The 26,433-nt window shown below is 30.6% G+C and overlaps 1 protein-coding gene and 1 long non-coding RNA gene across 2 annotated transcripts; both read left to right on the top strand.

Moving 5' to 3' along the window:
• Nucleotides 1-7,500: 7,500 nt before the first annotated feature.
• LOC122271114 (ATP-dependent DNA helicase PIF1-like) lies at nt 7,501-8,208 on the top strand. Its single transcript, XM_043051235.2, has one exon. The coding sequence runs from the start codon at nt 7,501-7,503 to the stop codon at nt 8,206-8,208; it is 708 nt and encodes a 235-aa protein (XP_042907169.2).
• Nucleotides 8,209-15,907: 7,699 nt separating this feature from the next.
• On the top strand, nt 15,908-25,093 carry LOC147816739 (uncharacterized). Its single transcript, XR_015428874.1, has 3 exons — nt 15,908-15,990; nt 17,689-17,874; nt 23,867-25,093. It is a non-coding gene; the product is annotated as an uncharacterized LOC147816739 (long non-coding RNA).
• The last annotated feature ends 1,340 nt before the right edge of the window (nt 25,094-26,433 follow it).

The raw sequence follows: 26,433 nt of genomic DNA on the forward strand, positions 1-26,433 counted from the left end.
TTTACATTATTTTTTAAAAGTTGCTTTCAGCATGAATGATCAAAATTTGACTACAATCCATTACTCTTTTGAGAACGTTGCTATGAAAAAATTCAGATTTTGTTTGAAAATTCAAGTTAAAAAAAATTCAGATTTTTGTTTGAAACAATTCCATTGCTTTTATTTCGCTGATTATGGATTATGCGTTATGTCAGAATAGGTTTAGAAAAAAGCAGGTGTAATATGCAAACATTTTAAACAGAGCTTTTCAGAAAATAAATTTTAAAAAATTAAGCAGATGCTAGAGTCAATTTTCTGGTATTGATCAATTAGCCATAAAAAAAAACTATGTTATACATTTAAAAACTTGCTTATCAAAGAACCTTACAGATGAAAACTTAAACAAACAAGATTCTACTCTACGTTGATTTGAATTTTTTGCTTTAACAATAATGTAAATAAATGTTCAGCTAAATTTTAAATATTAAGCCGAAGAAATGTTTACTATTATCATTAGTATAAACATCATAAAAATATTCACTTCTTAAATTTGAACTAAATAATTCAAAATTAAATGAAAAATACAATGCTAGTAGTAGAAATGCTCATAAGCTGGAGTTAATGTTTAACAATGATATTAAAATTAAATTGTTTCCGATATGTTGCAAATTTTAAAGAAACCGAATTTTTACTTCATCTAATTTCAAAGTACTTAAACATTACTATCATGACTATAAAAAAATTACCAACATTATATCTTGTTAAGTTTTATTAATGAACACATATCTGCCTAACCCATTTTTCTAAAATTTTGAAGATTTATTATAAAGCTGCTGTATAAGTTACCCAATGCAGTAGTTAAGAATAAAAAAAAATTAATCAAACCAAATCATGACAAACATTATTTCACAATTTAATTATTTTATTTTAAAACAAAAGGCAATATAAACTTCACTCAACTATAAAAGCAATATATTCTTATGGTCATTGTTTAATATAAACATATAATCCGTAAGAACACATATTTCTCATTAAATAAAATAATTTTTATTGCAAAAAGCAACAGTTGGACTATGTGTTATCATTTTCATTATTATTTTCTAATAAAAAGAATTCCAAAACTTTACAGTAATTTATTTCATGCAGTTCTTTTCCCTTCAATTGCAATTTTTTGTTTATGTGCAACTATATATCAGAACAATAAACTGATGAATCTGCTTTATTGAAAGATTTAATAAAATTGTCAGCAACCACACAAACACACAGCAGGGATGAATCACACAGAGATACGCCTTTCTTCAAACTTCTGCACAACAACAAGAGGACTTTCAGCTCCGGCAGATTTAAAGAAAATCTAACAGCATATACACATCAGTTGTTTTGTTTTCTGTCAGGATTGAACTTACGGGCCCTCGTATTCTACCAGAATGTCATTTTCCATTTGCATTATCCAGCAGCCCAGACGAAGCTAAAATTATAAGAGAGAAAAAGTTAAACTTTTCATTGAAAACACTAAATTTAAAACTATTAGCATTGAATATTTCTTTAAGACTTAAATCATTTAAAAAACTTTTAATAGGTCTAAAATTTAATAGGTAGATTTCTGTAACAATACCTAAACCAAAAAATCTCACTATCACTGCGCAAGAGTCGAAAAATATATTTCATTTATAACCACTCTCAAGTAATAATTTTATTCTTTCCTAATTATTTTTTATTAAAAAGAAATTATAGTTCAAAATCCTTAAGCCCTTCTGAATCACTGGAGTTTAAAAGATAATTCCTTCTAGAAATGTTGTTCTTTCTTTCATTTTTTGAAAGAGCACCATAATTTAATAAAGAACAGGAAAGGAAAAAAAAACATTTTATATCTTATTGAAATCTGACTGTGAGTGGGGATTTTGTTACTAATTCAGATATTTGGAGCATAGGAAATCTGTGAAATTGGGAAAGGGGGATTCCGTTTTAAAAAATACGATTTTTTTGCCACCTAAATCTATGAACTTACCATGATTTTTTTTTCTTTTAAATAGTTAAAATCATGACATTTCATGACTAATTTTGTTCAATACTGAAATGCCATACTTTCCTTTATGTAAATTGACAGAGAGCTAGTCTAGAATGACCGGACACAAGATATCAGGGCAGTACTATGAAAAGTTTTAACTGAATACAAATACTTTAGGATCTCAGCTCAAGTTATCCATAACCAAAATTGTTCACAGTCAATCGTTTGAAATAAATAAATAAATAAAATAAAATAAAAATGAATATTTTCATGTACAAGGATGGCTATTGTACAAGTGAGATATTTTTGTTTCGATTCAAGATGAAAGTTATTTTAATTAATTAATATTATTTAATAACGTAATTATGGCTCATTCTTAATGATAAAATTCATGGATTCAGTTGGCTGGAGTTCAATTAAAATATCTTAAAATACATTAAAAATAGTTTGCAAATTCAAATATATATATATGGATCACACTCTAGAACAATGCAATATTTTGATAAAAATATGCATATAGGTCAAAATTTAAACATTTAAAACATAGCCTTTAAGTCATTTTAAGTTTAATATATTAAATAAAAGTAACTTTTTTTGTGTCATTCCGTCACATGTTTTAGTATATTTTTTTAAATAGCAACTGCGTTTTTGAATGAAAATGTGTATATTTTGGAATATAAAGCAGATGTGGCATAAGAATCAATGAGAAATTGTAAAATTCTATGCATTTGATTATTAACTTCCAATAATTAGCGTGACGGAATGACACATCTTCGGCGATGGAATGACAACACGAGTCCTTGAGAAGCTTAGTCAAAAACTAGGGAATTTTTTTTTTCAATTAACCTAATGGCTAAAACAGCTGTTGAAAGACAGATAAAATGTTGAAAAAGACCAAGATCCCCATGATATGATGAAGAAAAAAAAACAGAGAAAGAAAGGCAGAGAAGAAAGCTTCCGCGACAAAAGTTGGACTTAAAAAACTCAGAAGTGCAAACGCTGTTGTGCAGAGATTGTGTAAACAAAGAAAAAATCAAATTCTACCAATCTCTTCACATACAAATAATTTAAATTCCCTATACAAATTCCTGCAGAGTCTTGGTAAAGCCATAAAAAAAATTGTACACTCACCATAAAAAAAATTGTACACTCACTTCCAAAATCACCAATGGAGGTAAAAAAATTAATTCAGTCTTCATGTGAGAAGTATTTAACATCGAACTCAAAAGAAACTAAGTGAGAAAAGTAATGTTGATGAGCTGTTTAATTTGGTTAAAAAAATTTTACTGTCAAGATGATGTTAGTTACAAGCCCCCAAGTATGAAGGATTCAGTCATAATACAAACTCTGACAGAGTGACGAAGAGTGCAGTTGCAATATATACTTATGGCCTTAAAAGAGGCTTTTCATAAAGAAGCATATATTGATGTAAAGTGTGTCTTATCTCATTTTTGTTCTTATTCTTATTTTTGTTAAGTGTATTTCATTAAAACCTCACAGCACATGCACCTATAAATACCATGTAATTGTGATGTTGTTCCAAACAAGATGTTGGCTGCTGTAAAACGGCACATAATATGTAACAGAATTTTATGATTTTATAAAGTCGAAGCAACAAATCGTTGAAGTTTTGTTTTTGTACAGCTATTCTTTTCAAGAGAGGGCAAAAGAGAATGACTTCAGCTAGACACTTGCTACATTAGCATTGCCAGGAACAAGAGACCTGCACTAATTGGAATGCTTTCTAATTTTAACCAAAACCAAGTGTATGATTTGAAAAGCCACTGTTTTGAAGAGGAAATGGAAAATATGATTGAGAAGTATGCGGTCGGCTCTTTAATCATTGCCCCATACTGCGAAAAAAAAAGAAGGCACATTTATATGCAGCGCAAATTACTTTGATAAACAAAGACGATTTAGATGTTAAAGTATTTAAAGAACATGGGACAAAAATTGATTTATGCATAAATTTCCTGAGAACGAAGATAAGATGTGACATTGGCAAGTTTAGATATAAAACCTCTTCTAAAACAACCTAATTTTCAAATTGTTGAAATTTTAACTGATTCTTACGTAAATATTAATTCTGTTTATCTGTTACATTCTGTTTATCATTTACATATTAATAAAACATTTTTTAAATGAAGACTTTCTTCCACTAAACTTTTTGTCATTCCGTCACGGTCATTCCGTCACAGCAAATAGATGTTAATAACTGCTAGCCAACCTGAGGTTAATTTTCCAAATTCACAATTTACATTGCTTACACATTATACTAAAAGTAAAAAATAGTTCAGGAAAATAATAGTTGCAAAATTCACAGAAACTACCAGTTCTAAGTGGCATGCCGAAAGCTTGGTTGCCGAAATGTCATTCCGTCACATAAGTAAAAAGTTCATAAAATTAAAAATAAAAAAAATACAAAATTCTTTTTTTTTTAGTTTATGAATCACATTATACCAATAATAATGATATGCATGAGAAAAATCATGTTTATTTGAAATTAGATGCATAGAAACTTCAATTAATTGTCATCATGCAAGTCAAAATGTCATTCCGTCACATATGGAATTGCCCTGAATAGTTATTTCTCCACCACTCTCGTTCCAAGAAATTGATATTACTGAACTGCTTGAAATTACTGAAATTGATATTCTAGAGATAAATATGTGTGGAGCTAAGATTTTTCTTAAATTTCACTAACGAATACTTTCCTTTCATAACGAATACTTTCATTTTTTTTTTGTAATGAAAAATGAAAGCTTGAATCATTTTTTTTGGATGCAGTTGATAAGTTGGGAGACTTTTGGAAAGCGTGTGTCAATAAGAAATCAAAACAAGATATTACCAATTATCTTGTTAGTAATCCTCTTTAATTTGTGCAATGAATAAATTTTTTTCAATTAGTTACTTTTAACCCACTGATGGCTCTGCACAAAAAAAGTTGGCTTTGAACCTGCAGTCTTCTCCACATAGCAAAACGGGTTTTTTCCATGTTAATAGATAGGAGAATAGTGCACAGGTGAGAAACATTCTTCTAATTTTACCCATTTGCTAAACCGCCAGTGGCATTAGTAATTTTTTATTTGCTTCAACAGATTTAAAAAAAAACGAAAAAAGATAGAGCACCTGAAGTAAGAACATTTTTTAATTAAATTCATCTGAACTAAAATATTTTCAGCTTCCTTTATAAATTTATTTTATTTTTTGAAGTAATTGGTTGTATTTATTATGAGATTTAAAGAAATTATTTAATATAAAGCGGAAATAAAAACTAAATATATATTATAGTTCAATTGTAATTATATGTTTCACACATAAATAAATATGAAATGAAATATATATTAATTTACATATTTATAATGAGGATACAACAAAAAGCTTTTTTTACTACAAAAAACTAGTTTTATAGACGCTTTTATTATGACAAGGCAATTAGGAGGGTTTATACCAGACTTTAATCTTCACTTTTCTTGAAAATACGGAAACTGGAAAAGTGTCAAAAATTACGATCAATTTTCTGTTTTTCTATTCTGCTTTTGTGTATAATCTTTGTTTTTTATATGCGTTTTTATAATAGCGCTGCATTCCTTAAAACGTTTCTGATAGACATTATCTCTTTTAATGTTTTATGCATAATTTTTTTGCAGAAAATATTATTTTTAACATTAATGTTTTGTTTTAAGAATTAAGAGGATATTCTTTTTTATTCACCTTTACAACTTTAGCTTTTTTTTTCAATAGCAGTTAGTTTTTTTTTATCTTAAATATTTCTAATTATCTTAGTATCTAATTATCTTTACTGTGATCTCAATCCAATTGAAAATTTGTGTGCAACGTTTGAAAATTCTTGTACGAAAAAAACGTCCATCCAATAAAAGACAACTTATTGAAGCTATAATTGATTCTTGGCACCATGTGGTTACGAAAGATGAACTCCAAACACTCGTTCACTCGATGAAAATACGCTGTGAAGCTGTTTTAAAAAATAAGGGTTATCCTACTAAGTATTGATTGTGTAAGTATCACTTTAAAAAAATGCAAATCTGAGATGGATCTTACTGTTAGTTGCATAACTTTCGTTGTAATACAGATATTGTAAAACTGTATTTATTATTAAATTCTACATTAAATTACCTTCAATTTGATATATAAACGTTTGTATTTAAGTGAAAATTAATATATTCTAAAAGCACACAAAGTTGAAAAACATAAAACTTTCAAAAAATGTCCACACTTTTGGCCACCACTGTAGAATTAAAAATGAATATTTTTTGATGAATGACTACATTTATAAACACAGTCTGCTACATTTATTTTGTCATTTTAAAAGTCAAGAGAAAAAAAAAGAAATCACAATTTTAAATTAAAGTTATGGTTTGCTAACTGAAACTTTGCTTTAATAGTTAAAGTACAGGGGTCTATCAAAGCAAAATTTACAAATTCAACTTTAGGAAAAATTACATAAAATACTTTTTCTTAAAATTTTATTTTTGTGTCTCGTAAGAAACGATAAACCCATATTTATACTATATTTGCGTTGATTTTTTAATATAATTTTTAATTTTCACAAAATAAGTACCTCTCAGAAAAACTCAGACAGACCCCTGAAGTATTCTTTAAATTCTCTATTTCATCTAGTCTTTAAATTTTAATCATGCATTTGTTTCAAAATGGTTGCTATGCATTCAAAGCCATGTATTATAATGAAAAATTATTTTAGTTAGAGCTTCTAAAATATTGCTACAATATCTTATACTATAATACGAGGAATGGTTGCCAAGTCGAAAATCGCCCCAGAATTAATAAACCTCGGTAAACTTGGGGGTCTGGGGTTTTTGGCCACGAGGAATCGATTGGCACCGGTTTTGAAGCGCTACGGTCGAGCAGTTCGGAGTTACAGACAGGATATTTTCAAACTTTATTAGTTCGCCATAATGTCTATAGATACTTTTCTCCACTCTTATAAATGCATACTAATGCGAACCTTACAATTGAAATATTAATTTTCGACAATTTAAACCAATAATATACGAAGGAATTAATAATTTAATTGTAAGGTTCGCATTAGTTTACATTTATCAAAGTGGAGAAAAGTTTAACTTTTGTGTTAAAATCACCGTCAACAAAGTCCGACATTTCAACATTCATCAGATTTCAAGCTACATTTTCAACATGCAGAACGCACCTCTACATGAAATTCTTGAAGGAGCCGGAATTTTGGAACGACAAGCGATCAACTCAATTCTACCCGCAAATGGGCAACTAGAAGATACCGTCATTGTTAGAATGCTTCTCCATTACGCCGAACAAGCTTACCCGACCGTCAAAGTTGCCGTACTTCACCCTGAATTTGTCGCACGCTTCTACGTTACAACAGCGGATGGCGCTTATGAAGGAATAGCTCTTCTCAACGATATCAGTGACCAGAACAAGGCTTCCAACTATCTATACGGCTAACAACTATCGATAAAATCTTCGGACCATGCCTCAGAAGTGGGAACTACGAAGCAATGAAGAATCGCGCTATTCTTGCACCATTGAACGACGATAAGGACAAGATCAACGAGCAGATTATCGCTATGCTTCCAGGCGAAGAGAAGACATACACAAGTTTCGACTCGGTAAAGGATCAATATGAAGGGGGAATTCAATTCGCGCCTGAATTCCTGAACTCGTTCAACATCGCCGACTTGCCTCCACACAATCTGAAGCTCAAGAAGAACGCCATCATCATGCTTCTCCGAAACTTGGACGTCTCTGAAGGAATGTGCAACGGAACACGATTGATTGTCACCGAACTTTGCAACAACATCATCAAGGCTAAGATCATCACCGGTGAACACGCAGGCCGACAAGTACACCCTCCAAGGATCACGCTCGACTCGAGCAAATCACAGCTTGGTGCAACTATGCAACGGCACCAATTCCCAGTTACTCCAGCATTCGCCATTACGATACACAAGTCACAAGGCCAAGCATTCGAATTCGTCGGCGTGCTTCTCCTCACGACGGTCTTCGTGCACGGAATGCTCTACGTCGCGTTTTCAAGAGTCAAGCGTCAAAGTGCGTTGAAGGTCCTGCTGCCTCCTGAGAATCCAACCCACACCCGAAACGTCGTATGGAAGGAAGTCCTGAACAAGAGAAACTCACCAGCCGCACCTGCCTCTCCGACAAGAAACTACTTGGGCAACATGGAAGACTTCGCAATCGATGATTAATGTTTATTATGTTTATGCTGTTATAGGTTTATAATATGTTTCTTATGTATGTATATATGTTTGGTTTTTCTAAATAAATTTGTCAAAAATATTGAACTTCAACACACTTCAATCTTTACACTGCTCACTTTGTACCATTTCTTTAATTGTATAATTTTTTGTTATCAATTACATTTAATTTCCTATGATTTTTCAAACTTTACCTTTGTATAGAATAGTTCCCTTTCCAAACTCTAACTTTGTTTAGATAGTTTACAATGGTGCACTTTAACCGGTTATCTTTTCACCAATGGTTTCACAAATTTTCTTATGGCATGTATTGCTTTGATAAATCACAATTGAAAATTTAAATCTTCGAGTTAGCTTCGATACCTGTTCTCTCCGAGCGGAGCTCGGTCACCCGCTGGTAGTTTTAATATTAAGTTAATTTGATTAAACATTTACACTTTTTTTTAATCATAAATTAAAGTTCTTACAGTGTATTTGAATAAAAATCAAAAAAATCTGATTTAAATCAAAAAAATCCGATTTAAATGAAAAAAATCTGATTGTTTTGATTTTTTTTTAAAAAAATCAAAAAAATCACGAACCCTGTGCTCAACACTGTAAAACTATAATTAAAAAAATTTAAATTTTCAAAATAAACAGCAATTGCTGCTTCTAAATTAGAGATGCAACATACAAATATTTGGTATTTAGCCTATACTGCTGAAAGCAGAATATTCATTTCGGACGAATATAGGAAGAAGCGTCTGCCGAAGACAAAACTTAATTTGCTTACATCCATCTCTATTTTTTTCCCTTGGGAAGGGTTTATTCGATTAACAAAACAATAACGAAGATAAACACATTTGTGAAGGGTCCGATTAAAAGGAAAATCATTTTTTAAAGGATCCGTTAACGGACCCAAATTTCTTCTAAACAGACACTTGATTTATATAAAAATTTAAAAATTTCTATCTTACCACTGTTGAAATTCGTAAGCCCAACGAACAATTTCGGCTCTACCTTCATCGATTAAAAGGAAACGGCAAAAACTAACTTTCGTCAAACATTATTCTTTTTTGTCTTCGAACATCATCGGCAAAAAAATTTCATTTAGTCCATTAAAATTATAGCCAAAACAAATTTTAGCAACCTTCTTCTTTGTCTTCGAACATCATCGGCAAAAAAATTTCATTTAGTCTACTAATCCATTAAAATTATAGCCAAAACAAATTTTAGCAACCTTTCCCCTTCTAAAAACCACAATTGTAAATGAATTTGTTGGCAAACCTACCAAAAATGAGTGTACAAAACAATTTTTAGCTTTCTTTTTGCCTAGTAAGTAAAATGTTTCATCTCGTAGGAAATCGTAGTTCCACGTTGGTTTGATAAAATTTATTGTCTAAAGTTCTTTTTGTCTTTCAGATTTTGCACATTTGCTTTTGCCACGGCATTTGAATAGTTATAGACGAGGACTGTTCCGAATTTTTTTTTTGTGTCTCAAGTTCACGGAGTTTATTCAAACTCTTTTTAGCACGTGTTGAAAACTGCAAATTTGAAGTGTGCCTTCAAACGTCAAATTGTTTTGGAAAATATTTAGAGCTGGTTGCTTAGCAAAAATTAGCATCAATTCTCCTACCAATACAAAAAAAGTCATAACTTTTTATACATGGGAAACGCTAGACAGAATTCTACTTCGAAATGTTAGCTCATTGTAGAAATTCGTGACCCAACAAAAAAATAGATCGAATTTTAGTGTCCTACGTCAGCACTACTTATAACCTTCTTCCCCCATTGCCAGAAAAAATAAGCAAACCACAAAGCCCTTTTCGTTATATTTGAACAACCCGAAAATTTCTGAATACGTAATTAAAATTCTTACCAGAACTATTATGCAGCGGAAAATACTTTTCCTCTTTTTCATGTCAAGACACGTCCTAAAAAATAAAAACAACGCTTATCAGCATTTCAAAAGGAACAATTAAAAATAATACTGCTTAATTTACAACATTGCTCATGCATTATTTGTATAATTTATTAATAATATTTTCCCCCTTGCCGTCAGACTAACCGTGGGAGATTTTCGTGGTTTTCCTCTTCATATAACGCAAATGCGGGATAGTTCCATTAAAAAGTCCTAAAAGAAAGCAAATCCAGGAGTTTTCTTGTCTTCTGGAATGAGTTTAAAATTACAAGGCTACGGAGTTGAAAATTAGTAGTCGTAAACACAAACAATTGGGACGGCAGTTCAAGGACCGTTATAAAATGAAATAAAAAATATTATTCATTTGAAAGAAAAAATAAATACTGAACAACTTTCATTCTATGATCCCATGCTTCTCATTCCCATACTTCTGTCCATCAAAGTTAGCCCGCTAAGCAAAGATATCACTACTATGAAACAAGCTTTAGCTAATTTTTGACCCAAAAACTCATAATTTTTACCACAGAACTCATGACTCATTTTAACAACTCGTCATCCTGCCATGCAACGCCCATACAACTTAAGGATCTAGCAAACACAAGTTGCAATTCAGCCTTTGAATGTTAACTAACCCATTATAAGTGAAACCAGACGTTAGTCGATTATGCAAAATACCACGTGAGTTCAACAAACATTTTCGTTAACCAGTCAGAAAAATAATAATAATAATGTCAATTGAAAATTTTACTTTTTTTTCACCTAAAAATCACAAAATTGGGTTTTGTCCTAAAATGTAAGCCCGTTGCAAGAAACTGTTAGCCTTACACTACCAATCAAAAGTTACAGCTGAAACAAATTTTTACCTGTTTTTTAACACAACAACCGCAACTTAAAATTTTTCCTTAAAACGTTAGCTCATTGTTAGAAATCAGTCAATGATACCCAGGTTCCGATTTAACCAGGTTTAGAAGCTGCAAGTTTGACCTTCGCTTTAATACGTTAACCCATATTAGGAAATTGCAGGTCAAATCAAAAAATTTTGTTACCAAATCAATTTATCGAAAAATATGGCCTAAGTCCTTGTTAATTATAAACAAGTTTGAATTTTATTGTAAAACGATACTTCATTGCAGAAAATCGCTGAAGCAGAAAAATTTTGCGATTTGTTAGAAAAGATGATGTTGTAGAATCATTCAGTGTATTTACTGATCTTGACCGCTTAATCAAAGTTTAGGAATCAATTTAACGATCATATATCAAATAAAGTCAGTAAATATTATGAATTGCGATCATTATTGACAATGAGCATTTGAGCAACGTAGTAGTTGACGTTTTTGCTAAAACGTATTGTATGAGTATAGGTACTGTAATTAGTTCAGAATACGTTAGTAAAACAACGTTTGCTTAATTATTCGTCTGTGACAATGTAAAACATAAAAAATAATTATTTGTTAACAAACTTGTGAGCCCAACTCAAAAATCCTGAAAACATGAAATTCTAAATAAATTATATGCAGCATTATTTAAATGGATAATTATGTATAAGTTTGCTTTTATGTCTAATCACATTTATTATTATATGAGAAAAAATATTTGCAAATAAAAGAGCTGCCAAGTATAAATTATAGTTTTAATATTTCTAAATAAAGCGTACAAGAATTTTAATACATAATGTGATCGATGGTTTTTTGAAATTACTGGATCTTTGGTTTCCGAAAACTTCCGGAGAGCGGTTAGCGAAAAATCCGGTAATCCGGATTTCTTCCGGTACTTTTAGCTTTCAGCTTAATTAAAACCATTACATTGTAGAATGTTTAAAATTTAATACAAACAATACTGTTACCGTATTAAAATTTTAAGTTTAAAATATTGCAAAACAATGAATTACTTTTTCATATAAATTTCCAGAGATATGCATATTTTTGATGCATCATCATTTACATTGATTTGTAAATGATTAAAAAATAAACAACAATATGGACTATTCAAAATGGTTTTTATGGTGAATGAGGATGGAAAAAAAATACGAAAATTTCCTGTTGCTTTCATATAAGCTCGTGCAATGTATTAAAATTAAAAGCATTGAATTTGATATATTTTCGTATCAGAAGATGCTTGATTGTTCACTGTAGAGTCTCTACCTCGACAAAAATATAATTCTAATTCCCTAGTATAAAAGACATGTTAATTTGAATCTATGGTGAGGCACCTATTCATAGAAGAAGGTTGACATTGTCGATATTTTCTCTCCCCACATTGATGAACTTAGGACGTGATGTGAACACGCCCTTCTTGGCAGAAACGCCCACTACGATTTGAACACGCCTACTTCGCAGGATGGTCTTCATTGAACAGTTGTACTGCGACGTCGTTCTCCCGTTGCTGCTTCTCAGTCTTGATCACACACAACGTATACACTCGACTGCTAAAGGCAACACAGGAGAGACCACGACCGTGAACTTGATACAACTCTCACGATCAGCACTCAAAAAGTAAGGGGATCTTAATACAGCTCTCCCGGCTTCTCACAAAACAGTAATGGACAAACTAGTGGTATCCGTTCATCGTATTCTATCACAGATAAAATTGTGGTGCGGGAGTTCTGTGAAAATTGGGTCGGCTGCTCAACGACTGTCATAAAATGAAATAAAAATAATACGGTATAATATCTAAAGTCAAGTATTTCTGAGGATGATTTTAAAAATACTATTTTTTGATTTGTGGGGGCTCAGGGGATAGAGCGTTCGCCTTCTAATGTGGTGAACCGGGTACGAATCCCACCGATGGCAGGTCGATTCGAATTCCGTTCCCGACTCGTACCGACCACCGACCACAGGACTGACGTAACATATCTTCAGTGGTAGAGGGATAATGGGTTTAAATCCCTTTGCCCTCACGCTAACGATGGGTGTTCGTAGTTTTTTTCTCCATGTAAGTCCTCCATGTTCCCATAACAAATCAAACCTCTGGGGGTACTGATTCAGAAGTTTCCTTGTCTTCTGGATAGGTTCAAAAATTACAAGGCTACTGAGTTGAACATTAGTTGTCGTAAACCTAAAATTGGGTCAGCTGTTCAGCAACGGTTATAAAATAAAATAAATATCATTAGGAAGTAAAACTGTCTCAAGTTAGCATAAGATTGTAGAGTCCGAGTTTGAAATTAAACAAAATGTAACACAATCAATTTTTTTAGGAATCAAAATCTTAAATCATTTCAATAATAATTATTTCCAATTTGTAAATATGCATTTTCGGACTTTTAGTGCCATATTTATTCAATTTAAACATTTTTTTTTCCGGAAAAGGAATAGCACGAAAAGATTATGGAAGATCTCGGAAAGAAATTAAAGAAAACCACCTTAAGTATGCAGACTATCAACAAAAAACAGAGAAAACGAAGAAGGAAAAGGTAAAAGAGCAGCAACTAAGAAGAAAAAACAGTTTCAGAGACAAAATCTGAATGAGAGACAAAGAAAAATATTATTATTAAATTTTGATATTATTACTATATTATTTGTTAATATGTTAATTTAAATAAATTTGCTTTCTAAATATTTGTGTTACGCAAACAACGAAAACTCTGAATATTTACTACTCAAGCAAGGAATTAGTTCAATTTAAAAAAAATACTTATTTAAACATAATTCTTAAACAAAAATAAGCACAGTTTTTATAATTCTCAGAATTTTGAGTTTTTGATGAAGCCAGCTAATAGCCCATTGTGCTGCCCTAGTACTACGTAAAGTACCTACTTACCTTTTTTGAAAGAAGTTTCGTAGTTAGAAGTTAGTGAAAACCAGTTGTTACCGAATTTATCACAGCCAAATCCAAGATCTAAGATCTAATCTCTAGTTCTAAAGTTAAAAGCTTTTGTGTATTATTCCCTTGTTAAGTGATAAACTTTTCGACGGGTAACTTCATTAGTTATCATTAGACCACAATTGTTGTTGCTGTTATTTTAATTTTTTTTATCTCGATTTAAAATTTTTGTGCTTTCAAAACCCTGATGCTATTCAGTAATTCGTAGAAAGAACCCGTGCCTTTTTTTCTGTTAATGACCAAGTTCTTTGATTCTCGCCACCCTGGCAATTGCAGCAAAGCATATCAATACATATTATTCATAAATTTACGGGTTTGAGAGGGGGCCAACTAATCTGAGTAGTCTCGCCATTCCGGAAAGTCTTCTGCAGCGTCGGCATAGCGGGTTCGAATTCCGAAACAATCCTGGATGTATCTTTGTGACGTCAGTCTCTTACTTGAGCTACCTTCTCAACAAATAGCTTATAAGTCGTACTTCCTGAAGATCATTGTTGTTGTTGTTGTTAATTTACGTCGCACTAGAGCTGCACAATGGGCTATTGGCGACGGTCTGGGAAACCTCCCGGAGGATGATCCGAAGACAAGCCATCACAATTTTGATCCTCTGCGGAGGGGATGGCACCCCCGCTTTGGTAGCCCGACGACCTGCGCGCGAAGTCGAGCACTTTACGGTAGCGCAGGTTAACGAGGACCCATACCGCACACCCTCGGTCCCTACGCAGACTGATCCAAGTGGTCACCCACCCGCACACTGACCGTAGCCAGTGATGCTTGACTTCGGTGATCTGCTGGGAACTTAACGATCAGTCCACTGCGGGACTCCTGAAGATCATACAGGTACATTTATTTACGTCGCACTAAATCTGCACAATGGGCTATTGGCGACGGTATGGAAAACATCTCTGAGGATGATCTTGAGACAACATTCATGCGTCATGTCCTGTTTGACAGGGAAGACACATTTACACACCACCCATCCATCCATCCGCAGATTATAATTTAGACCTGAAGCAGAGCATCACCAATCTCCCATCCAGTACCCCCAGATGTATTTAGTTGTTATGGGAATTTGGTATACTTTGTGACAGGGATAGATTTAACGTGCTCCAGTCACCATTTTGAAAACCCCCTCCTAACCCATCTTCGACCGGTGGGGATCGAACTCATGTCCTCTCGGACATGGGTCCAACGCCCTACCAGCCAAGTTATTCTGAAGTAAGAGCATACAAGCTAGCATATAACAATAAATAAATACAGGTCCGTGTACTCAATCATTTGCCATTAAAGCAATAGACATCAGATTAAAAGAATGGCATCCAGAATTAGAGTAGGAATCGAACGCCTTCAAAATGTTCAGCTGATTGACTCTATTTTGTTGCCTCTTATTTACTCAACTGAACGTGTATATGTGCTCGATATAAAATGATAATTCTTGTGATCAGAAATTACTAAATAAGGAACCCAAAGATATATCTAGCTTACGGCCCACAGCGTTATCAGAAGGTCGGTAGGTATTTTATTTACGTTGTGCCGGAGCTGTACAATGGGCGATGTTACATACCTCAGGATGTTCCTAAGATGTGTCATCGCAATTTTGATCCTCTCTACGAAAACAGGATTGGTTCCATACTTTGTTAGCCCGACGACCTGCGCTTGAAGTCGAACACTTTACGGTAGAATAGTTTAACGAGGACAGCTACCGCGCACCCTTGGTCCCTACGGAGGCTGATCGAAGAGGTCACCCACCCGCTTACTGACTGCCAGAAAGTGATGCTTGACCTCGGTGTTCTACTGGGAACCGTGTCTTTACGATCAGTCCATTGCGAGACGAGCGTTATCAGAAGGACAATACTTCCAGCACTGGGATCTAAGCACATAAAATTTCATTAATTAACAAAAACAAGTAGCCGGAAATGATCTCACGCACATTTTTTTAAAACCTATATAAAAACGCATGTTTTCACCTTTTCTTCGCCCACGAAAAAGCTAACAAATAATATGCCTTCTTACTGAAGTTAGTGGGCACTAAAAATTACCAAGTCTAATCGTATTAGGTAAGTTTACTATCATTACAAGTTATATCTAGTATTTTCTTTTTAAATTAGCAGGTCCAATTTCAAACTTTTTTCTGGATTATATTTATAAACTGGTTTTGAAGTTTAATGTTTTTCAATTTATTTTCTTAGGTGTTCAAGGAGTAAAAAATAAGTAGTTTATTCCTCCATAAAGTGTTATTGTTCTTTTTAAGCTATTTCGACTTTATATTCATGAAGTAAATGATCCTCATTTTTTTTTACTGCACGCTAAATAATTACTTTTAATATTATCCTTATAACCCTAATATGTACATCATATTCAGAATCTAATTAGAAGAAATTGGCTATACTTAATACTTGATTTTAGATTCGAGAAAAAACATTTAAAATATGATATCGGTGTACAAAAATTTATGTTCAAATTATACTTAAAATATGTCAAATATTCATAACGTTCTGTAGTTTATGCCAAAAAAATTGCAAAAATTCTAAATGGAAAAATCAAACTTATTTCTTATTTTCAAGCTTTTGCTTTTTTATAGACTGGTTAAATTATTTATTTTGACAAATAATATTTTGGAAAACTGTTCAAAAATTAATTTTTGACTCTAGGTTTTGCTTTTTTTAAATTGATCCTAATTAAAATTTTGCAACACTTAATGAATTACTTTTTACAATACTACTTAATATTTACTTTCTCATTGCTTTTTATTTTATAAAAACAAATTAACTTATTTTTTAAAAAAATTTCATTCGCTTTCTCGTACTTGCTGTAACAGTAGTTAGAAAATAAGTTTTTCTAAATCTAATCTTAGTCAGTGACCAGCAACAATTAATACCGTATTGCAGCACATACGAACTTTCAAAACTTTAGTCACCTTCGGAAGCAGACGTCTATAAGAGTATCCAGGGTTTTCTTTATTTAAGAAAATACAGGAATTATTAGGTAACTTTTATAACATGTCTTGAAACCCAGCGTTCAATATATTTTAAGACTTTTGATACAATTTTATTACTGAAAATATATTAGGATCGTTTTTCTTTATGCTTTTATGTAAAAATATATTAGAATTTAGTCGTTGGTCGAAAACTGTATTACTTTTAGTGAAATTCTATGCCACATGTTATTAGTCTAGTTTATTTCGTTTAATAACAGAGTGTGAAGAAATGCACTATACAAATATCCTAAAATTTCTAAGACACGCTAAAATTTTAAAAATTATTTTTTAATTTTATTGCACTTAAGAATTTACCTTTAAGCTACATATTTCTAAGTAAAAATCTGATTTGTCATTATTTTTATCTCCGGTCTCAAGTTATTTGTTTATTTTACGCCATATGTTAATTAAGTTCAGGTAATTGGTCTTTCTAAAGAATGAATAACGTTATGGGAACATTTCACATCAATGTATTAACTTATTGCTCAAACTATCTAGAAGAAACAATTTAAAGTTCTGTTTTTTTAGCAATATATCTGGTGGAAGCTTTAGAAGTAGGTCAACAAGTAATTCTGTTAAAAAAAAATATTGAAGATTATCTGCACAAATTTGTATTTTTCCCATACTCTACCAAACATTCTGATTTCATACAGATTTACGTAGTTTTAGAAAATTCATAGCTCCCTTTTCGACAGTTCAAAATACTATTTTATGATTTAAATATCTGTAATTTTAGTTTTTTAAAAGTAAAGACTCTTAATGATATTATTTCTTTCAGTTTACATGGAAATGATTTCTGTGGAAATTATAATTTATATGGAAATGAAGATGGTGAAAAGCGTGTTTGCGAGGAGAAATTTTAACTAGAGATGAGACTGCAATAAGGATTGGGAAAACAGGTTGTTTGTAAGGAGACTACAAGGAACGTTTGCTGGATCTAAAAAAAAACATGAAGAAAACAAAGGTAGGCATTTTTCGTCATTGTTTTAACCCTTACCAGTGTAATATTCTTAAGTTATTGTTGCCAGTTTGTAAAATTAATTTGTTAATGTAATACTTGAAAATATTCAGATATAAAATGTTTAATTCTAAATGTTAATTCAAATGTTTAATTTAAGAAAATGTTGAAATGTTTTATTCCACGCTAAATTGTTAGACGTAAAAAAAAGATAGTAGTAAGTCAATGATTAGAGTAAAAACTATGTTAGTTTGATTTCTTTACTTGTTTGAAATCATCTTGGGATTTTAGTTTTTTTTTAGCTTCTTTAGATCTAACACACAGCGTACCGAATATTTAAAGCGTAATTGCTATTTCTTGAACTCTTAATCTCTGAAAAATAATTTTTCCCCGATACTCAAAATACGAAGCCGCTGAATTATATCGCAAGTTTTAAGATAGTCTCCTTAGTTTTAGGAAAGTAATATAATTAAATTTGATAGAATTGCATAAACTGAACTTCAAAATTCACTCATCTGTTATTGCTAAAAATCTAAAATTTAACAAATTATCAATCCTACAATCATATTTTAAAGTAAACTGATAAATTTAGTTTTCGTTTCCAATTCAAAAGTTTAAAAAAATTATGCTTTTAAATCTCAAGTTAAATGTAAAAATGAATTATTAAACTGAAAGAAGTTTTCTAAAAGTTATTTGACGTTTCAGAGCTAGTCTATTCTCTGAAAATACTTTTTGAAAAATTCTCAATTAATGTGCTATGACTTTAAGACCAGGTCTTGTAAAACTTAGTATCTTAATACTCAGTTTTAAATAATTTAGCTTTTTTATTGTATTTGAGGATTGAATCTTAATCACTTTCTGACTAGCTAGAACTATCAAATCTTTTATGAAACTCCGTGCACAGTAATTAAAGTTTAAAATTTTCTGACTACTGAACAAAAATTTACGTCCAAATTTTATCGCCATAAACTTTCTAATTAGTGACTCTTCATACTAAAACAAAGTGAGAATTTTTCTGCCCGTCAAAGAGAAATCAAAAGGGAATTTAGTCAATCTAAATTTGCAATCTTTTCGACAAACTATTCTACTCAAATAATAGATTTGTACTAGAGAATTTCCAGATTCCGTCAATTTACGACTTACTAGAGACCTCGAATACAAAGATTTTAGTTTTAGATCTGACTTGACATTTTTAATTTATTCTGCTTGAAAAAGTTATTTAAAATTTTCATTTCAAAATAAAATTTTAAAGTGATTTTATTGCACTTCCTAATGGTCGAAATGTTGAAACATCTGAAAAAAAAACTCTAAAATTTATCGATTTATCAAGTTTCACCTTGATTTAATTTATGAGGTAATCTGGATTTTTATTTCCTAATAAATTTAAATTTATTTTAGGGAATACCTGGGTGCAATTTTTAACTTTCGAAATTCTCTTTACAGAGCCAATAAACATTTATGAATTTAAATTCAGTTGTATTATCTCATTAATTTCAAACACTCATCAATACTTAATCAAAGAATGAAACTAATTTACAAATTCAGAAAAAGACAAAATAAGCAACATTTAAATCAATAAATCAAAATAGAAAAGAGCTGAAAGCGTCTAAATCCAAATTTTATTTTAATTTAAAGAATCAGATAAACAACTCCAGCAGAAAACCATAAAAATTTTAAAGATATGTGTGTTAGCATGTTGTCGGAGGTGACATCGAAAACTGACTAGAGGCCCCATAATGGGAAGTCAAACAAGAAAAAGCTATTAGAAAAATGTATGTGCAAACATAAATAAATGACAATCATAAAGTAAGTCTTAGTAATGACTTAAAAATAAGACATAAGAAATGCCCACAAATAAGAGAATAGCCACATCAAAATAACATATAAATTGCCAAATCATTAAGAAAACTTTAGAAATAAAGTGCTTCTTGAAAAACATTCAATAAGTAAACATTTTTTAAAAAGGTGCTGTCATCTGGAACATAAAATCCTAAATTTTATCGCATAGGCCTATTTATGCGGGCTTAAATATCGGCCGAATTATTTGGAAGTCTTTTAAAATATTTTGAATAAGAGCATCCATAATTACAGTAATTAAGAGGAAAATTATTATTCTCTTTTGTAATCCTGAAATTCCCAATAGCAGAAAGAAAATCTTTTTTTATTATTACAAATAAATTTAAATCTAATCACTTGACCGAGCAAAATATTCCTGAATCTTGAAGTAAAGGTTAGAATCTGTTAAACTAATAACACTAAACTTAAAATCTTTTATCGTAGAATCAGATGAAACTTTTCTGATGAAGTTTGATATCAAGATCTAAAAAAGCGCAGCTTTCATTTCAATCAGTCTCAATTAAATTTAGTTCTGTAGGATAAATATCTTTTAAATCAATTATTAAAATCAAAAATAATTAAATCAGCAATAAATATTAACCCAATTAATAAATTATTGTAAATATTTTTGTTCATAAAAATGTAAGAAAATATTAGCAAAAGCACTTGAAAAACAATTACCCATTGCAATACTTTGTCCGTAAAAACAAATAATTTTCAAAAGTGCTTATTACATAAATTTATCCTGTCATCCGTATTAATGTGTCCTCATTATTCAAATATTTATCAAATATTCCTTAAATTATTGTGTGGTATACTCGTGAAAAGATTTATAAAATCACATGTAAGAACAGTATTAATATTGTATTTCAAACATTTAATAACTTCTCGGTTTGCATTAATAATGCTTATCACTTGAAATCTTATTTAAATAATGTTTAAATAATTTTAAAAAATTTGACCATAAGCAGAACAGTTAGCACTGCAAGTTACAAATCTCAATTTAACCTCTGTTTTGTGGAATTGAATTGTAGTAAATAAGGAAAATTAATGCTATTTATCTTTAAACCTATTTTCTAGGAATTGGCTAATATTCGATTATCGAATTCTTTTTTAGAATGATTAATTTTGACAAAAGTATCATTCTTTACTCACTAAATGTCTAAAAAAATTTTTGCAAATAAAGCGAAAATTATTAGAAGCTTTGTCAAAAACACATATATTAAAATTATATTAATTCCTAAATAGATTTAATAATATCAGAATTAAAACAAAACCCTAGTAGTTTATATTGCTCAAAAAATTTAATTTAAAAAATCATTTAAAATAAAATTTCTATGAACTAAATCCCTCTATAGGCTAATTAAATATTCTTGAGCATTTTGCAATAAAACAATTTAAATCTATACTGATTGAAGCAGGAATACAATTTAAGTGACATTTCGTCCTTGGTCTAACTTAGTCCAAAGTCCCATGAGAAATTTAAAATCTTTTTTTCTGATTAGGTTAAGGTCACCAGTGACAATGTGCTTAAAATTGTTATTATCAAAATCTTTAAAATGCTGCAGCTCACATAAACAAATATCCTCTAAATCGTTTAAATTTTTGCTATAAAAATTATAACTGCAAATTCTCTTCTATAAAGTCTTACAATATCTAAAGCAAACTCTTTTATCTTTAATTGGGAAACAATAGGGTTATCAACAGTCATAGGTAGTAAACATCCTTCAAAATCTTTATCAAGAAAATTAATAAAATTAATAACTCAATTATTTTTTAATTTTAGAAATATTTAAAAAATCAAAGTTGTTGACTGTAAGTTTAAATTTAATAAGATCTAATACTATGTATTTAAAATCAGGGGTAGAAAATTTTCACAATTTTTAAATGTTCTTTAATCATCCATTTCAACACTAAATTTTAGAACTGAAAATGAAGCTCCTAATCTTTTTAATGTTAAATTCATTAACATCTAATAAACACAAAGTTTTAAAATACCAAATTAAATTTATTTTTATCTTTACTTTTTCTTTTACCCCTGCAACCTCTCAATTTAATTGAAAAATGATTATCAAAAGTGTTCAATCTATTATAAATGCACACATTATTTGAATCTAGGTTACCTTCATTTAATTTACTTATGCGCATAGGGGTTTAACATTTTAATTTACAAATAAAAATGTTTTCACATAATCTAATTTTAAATTTAAATCATCACTATTTTTAACAATATTAATATTCTTTAAAAGAATGCTTTTGAAAAGAAACAATTTCAATATCAGAGTTATTGTGTTTATGAAAGTTTTTGACTTATCTATGACTGTTAATACGATTATTTAAACTCAGTACCTATTTGCACAATATATTCAAGTGAACACGTTTTATATTCTGTAAGCTATTCTATAAGCATTCTAAATGAGTTTGCTTTTTATTATTTGACTTTCCATTATGGGGCCTCGGGGCACTGTCAGTACTTGATATCACCACTAACGAAGGCTCTTGTATGTTAGCAGGTAGTGATACATCAGTAGTACTGCATCAGTTTCCACTGATGCAGTACTGTCCTGCTAATACACATGTGTTAAAAAATTTTATGGTCCTTGTGTTCTGCAGAAGTTTTCAGACTTTTTAAACACTATTTTTAAACTTAGTGAAATAGGTTCAACTTTTTTTTTCAATTAGAACTATAAAACTGTATGCTAATGTACAGATTGACTCTTGTAATAGTGCTTTCAAAACACTCGAATTTAAGTTTTATAAAATTTAATAAGATTGTTAGCAAAAATCTCTTCGTATTACTTAAATTTAGTTTTTGAGAAGAGTTTTGTACGATTAAAACCAGTACTTTCATCATGTCTTACAACGCTCGTATGAAATCTAAACAATGGGATAAAAATATTTTAAACTTCAGTCATGATGGCTCAGACGACAGAACGTTTGCCTTCGAATGAGGTGTACTGTATTCGAATTCCAGCGATAGCTGGTCGATACGGATTCCGCACCCAGCTCGCACCGACCACAGTGCTGCGCGTTCTTAGGGGTTACCTCCATTGACTTCAAAATGCTGAAAATACATGATGTTTCTAAAACTATTTTAATTTTAGTCAGTGTCATCTCATCCCTAGCAACAATTTTATCTTGGCCCCAGTTGGGCTCAAAATTGGCTCAATATGAGTCGTATAAGAACATGCACTGAGGGACCAACATTAGAATGTCTAGATTTAACACTATATAATGACTGTAAAATATCGGGTGAATCTGAAAACTCTATATAGGACTGATATGGGCTGTAAGGTGGCTGTAAAATATAGTTTGAATCGGACAATTCTGTATAGGGCCAATATCAGAAAAATAACTGCCCTCTGAACCCGTATTGAGCAAATATTCGTGAATATTGGTCCAAAAGAGACAGTCATTTTGCTGCTAGGGATGATGAGGAAAGGTCACTTGTGTTGGCCTCAGAAAAACGGGATCGATGAAAAAATTTTGTATCAATAAAAATGGTCCCTATTGATAAAATTATGTGTTGAAGCAAATTTACCATTATGAAGCCGGGACAGTCTGGTTGGACGTGCACTAAGCCCTAATCCAAGAGTTCGTGGTTTTCGATCCCAGCCGGCCGAAGACTCCCCGTGTAGTAAATGGTGACTGATGCGCGTTAAATCTGTAGTCTCAAAGTCCTCTATGTTCCCATAACAAATCAATACCTCTGGGATACTGATCCAGGAGTTTCCTTGTCTTCTGGATTGGGTTCAAAATTAAGTCTATGGGGTTGAGCATTAGTAGTCGTAAACCCAAAATTGGGTCGGCTGTTCAAAGACAGATAAAATTTTAAATTATGACGGATAGAACTATTTTAAACAAACGGCTCCCAAAAGTGTTCGTTAATGGAGGTAGCTACATATAGGTGGTCTTTTCTGGGGGTTTCACTTTATAAATTTTGATACTGAACAATACTTAGTGTAAAGTAGTGTATGAGAACATTTTTGGTGTAATGCAACACCAACATCCCTATGGTGATTCACTGCACCACTTATCTGTAAGATAGTTGCCATCATTGTTGGTGTTGCAATACATCAAAATTTTTACAGTGTATTGAACACTTAAATTAGCCATTTTTCTCTTACATACATTAGAAAGTGACGAATATTTTTGTTTTCAGAATTGTTGCTAAAAATTGCCACCACCACTGATTGCTCCTTCTGATTGTTTGCCACCACTGATTGTTTGATGTTCTTTCCAAGACTTTATGACCAACTACAGTTATCTGTTAGATCTACTGTCTCAATTGAAACTGTTCCATCCAGGTCTTTTTGTTATCTTTATGGACTAGTTTTCCTGTATTTTCCATGCTTCTCGCAAATTTATAGTTGTAAGATGTTAATTTTTAATACGATATTTTAGATATTAATTTCTATTTTGTTTTTGAAAATATAAATTAACTTTTAAAAATTTAAACTAAGTAACATATTCAGTTTATATAAGTTTCATTTTGGCTTTAATATTTTAGCAGCTTTTGCCTTAAGATAACTTTCAGAAAAGTTATCTCGATAAATATTTTTTTGATATCTACTTTTCAAATTTATCACAATTGCGAACAAATTAATATGATTTTTTGGACGTTTCTGTTAAATGAGTCTTAAAAAACCAGTTATCTATTTCATCTTCAGGCACACAGTATCCTCAACAGTAGAATATTCACGCTGTTTTACTTAATTGTATCATTATATTTATAAACAAATACAGCTCCGATTTTAAAAAATAATTTTAACCGGGTCTCATTCCCTTATTAAAAAAATTATTGGTTAGAAAACTTATGCACCGATTTTTTTAGAATGTTTAACGTGCATTCTGATGTAAAAGTGTTTAGATTCTAACATGACTTGTTAATTTAAGCTTTTGTTTTCTTTTGCGACGTGTAATTTTGTCCCATAGTAGCGAAAACTGAAGTTTTTTTTTTCCTCAGTGATCTCGTTTTTCTGAAGTTTAATAACGACTTTCCTCAAATTTCTATTTAGTTTTGTGTCTTTTATTTTTAAGTTGTCCCTATTTTAAAGTATATGAAATGAAACTAAAAGATTAGTTATTTAAAAATAAACAAGTGAGAAATTATCAAAGACAACGTTAGCAGTTTCGATAACTGCCTAGCTGTGTAGTATATTTTTGTGTCTAGTACTTTAATTACAGAAAACATTAAAATAAAGTAGAACAATTGTAATTTAGTACAATAACTTGGACTTGAGAATTATCTCCAGTTTTTCAAAAACTGCTAAATTTATATATAATGTGCATAAATAGTTGGCACAATTAAAATTTTAAACTTTAGTTGTAATTTCGTAGAAAATGGAATTAAATACAAATTTCAAATTAAACATCGTAATCGCAAAAACTCGAATTACATAATTTATGAATGTGTCTTTTGCGCTAGTTCAATCGGTTCTGCAACACTTTTGGCTTTCAAGATAAAAGTTAAAAAATCCATGTGCAAAAATTTCCACATTTACTTGGTTTTGTCTTCAGTTTGTTGAGTACTGCTTTGCTGTAGATTGTTAAACGTAATAAATCATACGGAGCCAAACGAACCGTCATACCAAACGGATGCTAGTTCTGCCACACAAATAATTCCACACTAAGACTTAATACACTGAAATCGTTCTGAATAAAATCATTTAAAAATACTCTATTTACATGTTTCACTAATTTATAGCTCAGAATTATTTACAGATTGAAATTAAAAACTTAGACTGGACTAGGATACATACACATTATAGTTTACTTAATATAAATAAGTTTTAGTGATTTAATGTATTTAAATTAAAAATTTTCAATTCATAAAACAGAATTGGTATACTTATGCGTTTAATATTGGATTTAAAAAGTCTAGTTCACAAAACAAGATTTAAAGCAAAATATTAAACATACTCAGGAAACAGAGGGAGTTAAATAAATAAACATGTTTTCTGTTCTACATACTGAAACTGGCAATTAAAATATCAATATTAAAATTAATGAATATAGACTTGGTAAAGTTTATGTCAAATAAAATTTGAATACAAATATTACTTTTAGATTAATGTAAAATTTGGGATACATAATTTAAACCACTTTAGAAAATACGCGTTAAAAGTAAAAACTGTCAGTTTCTTAAATTTTTACGAATTGTGAGAAATTTTTTTATCAAAGTACTTAAATGCTATTTTATATTTTTAAAGATTGATGATATTTAAATTTTTTTAATCTTGCCAAAAATTTTCGTAAGTTTGTAGAAAGTTGAGTCTTATTTTTGCAACTGGAGTAGCAAATAATACCTAATTTACTATAGCAAATAATACCTAATTTACTAATCACTTAACTTACCTTAACATTACCCTAACACTAACTTGCTGCTTCAGTAGTGAAATAAGATCTTTATTTTCGTTTAGAACATAATCATTCAGAAATAGGTGAATTACATTTTTCAGAATAAGAGCCGTATTTAGTTTTGAGATTTAATAATCACTTCTGAAAAATTTTAAACAATACATTAGGCTTATTGAAAGTCAAATAGTATGTAGAACAGTCTGTTTATTTTAAGGAATACATTACGAATTCTTTCAAATACCTAATAGTCTAAAATTACAAAATCTAAATTTTTTTAGAAACGGGTTAATTTTTAGTAAAACAAATCATGCTCTATAAAGAAATAAATACTAAATATCTTACGAAATAATTTATTACTTTATTGTAAAA

This window comes from Parasteatoda tepidariorum, chromosome 1 (assembly GCF_982258835.1).
Source record: "Parasteatoda tepidariorum strain Cologne lab strain chromosome 1, Ptep-v5.0, whole genome shotgun sequence".
NCBI classification, from domain to species: Eukaryota; Metazoa; Arthropoda; class Arachnida; order Araneae; family Theridiidae; genus Parasteatoda; species Parasteatoda tepidariorum.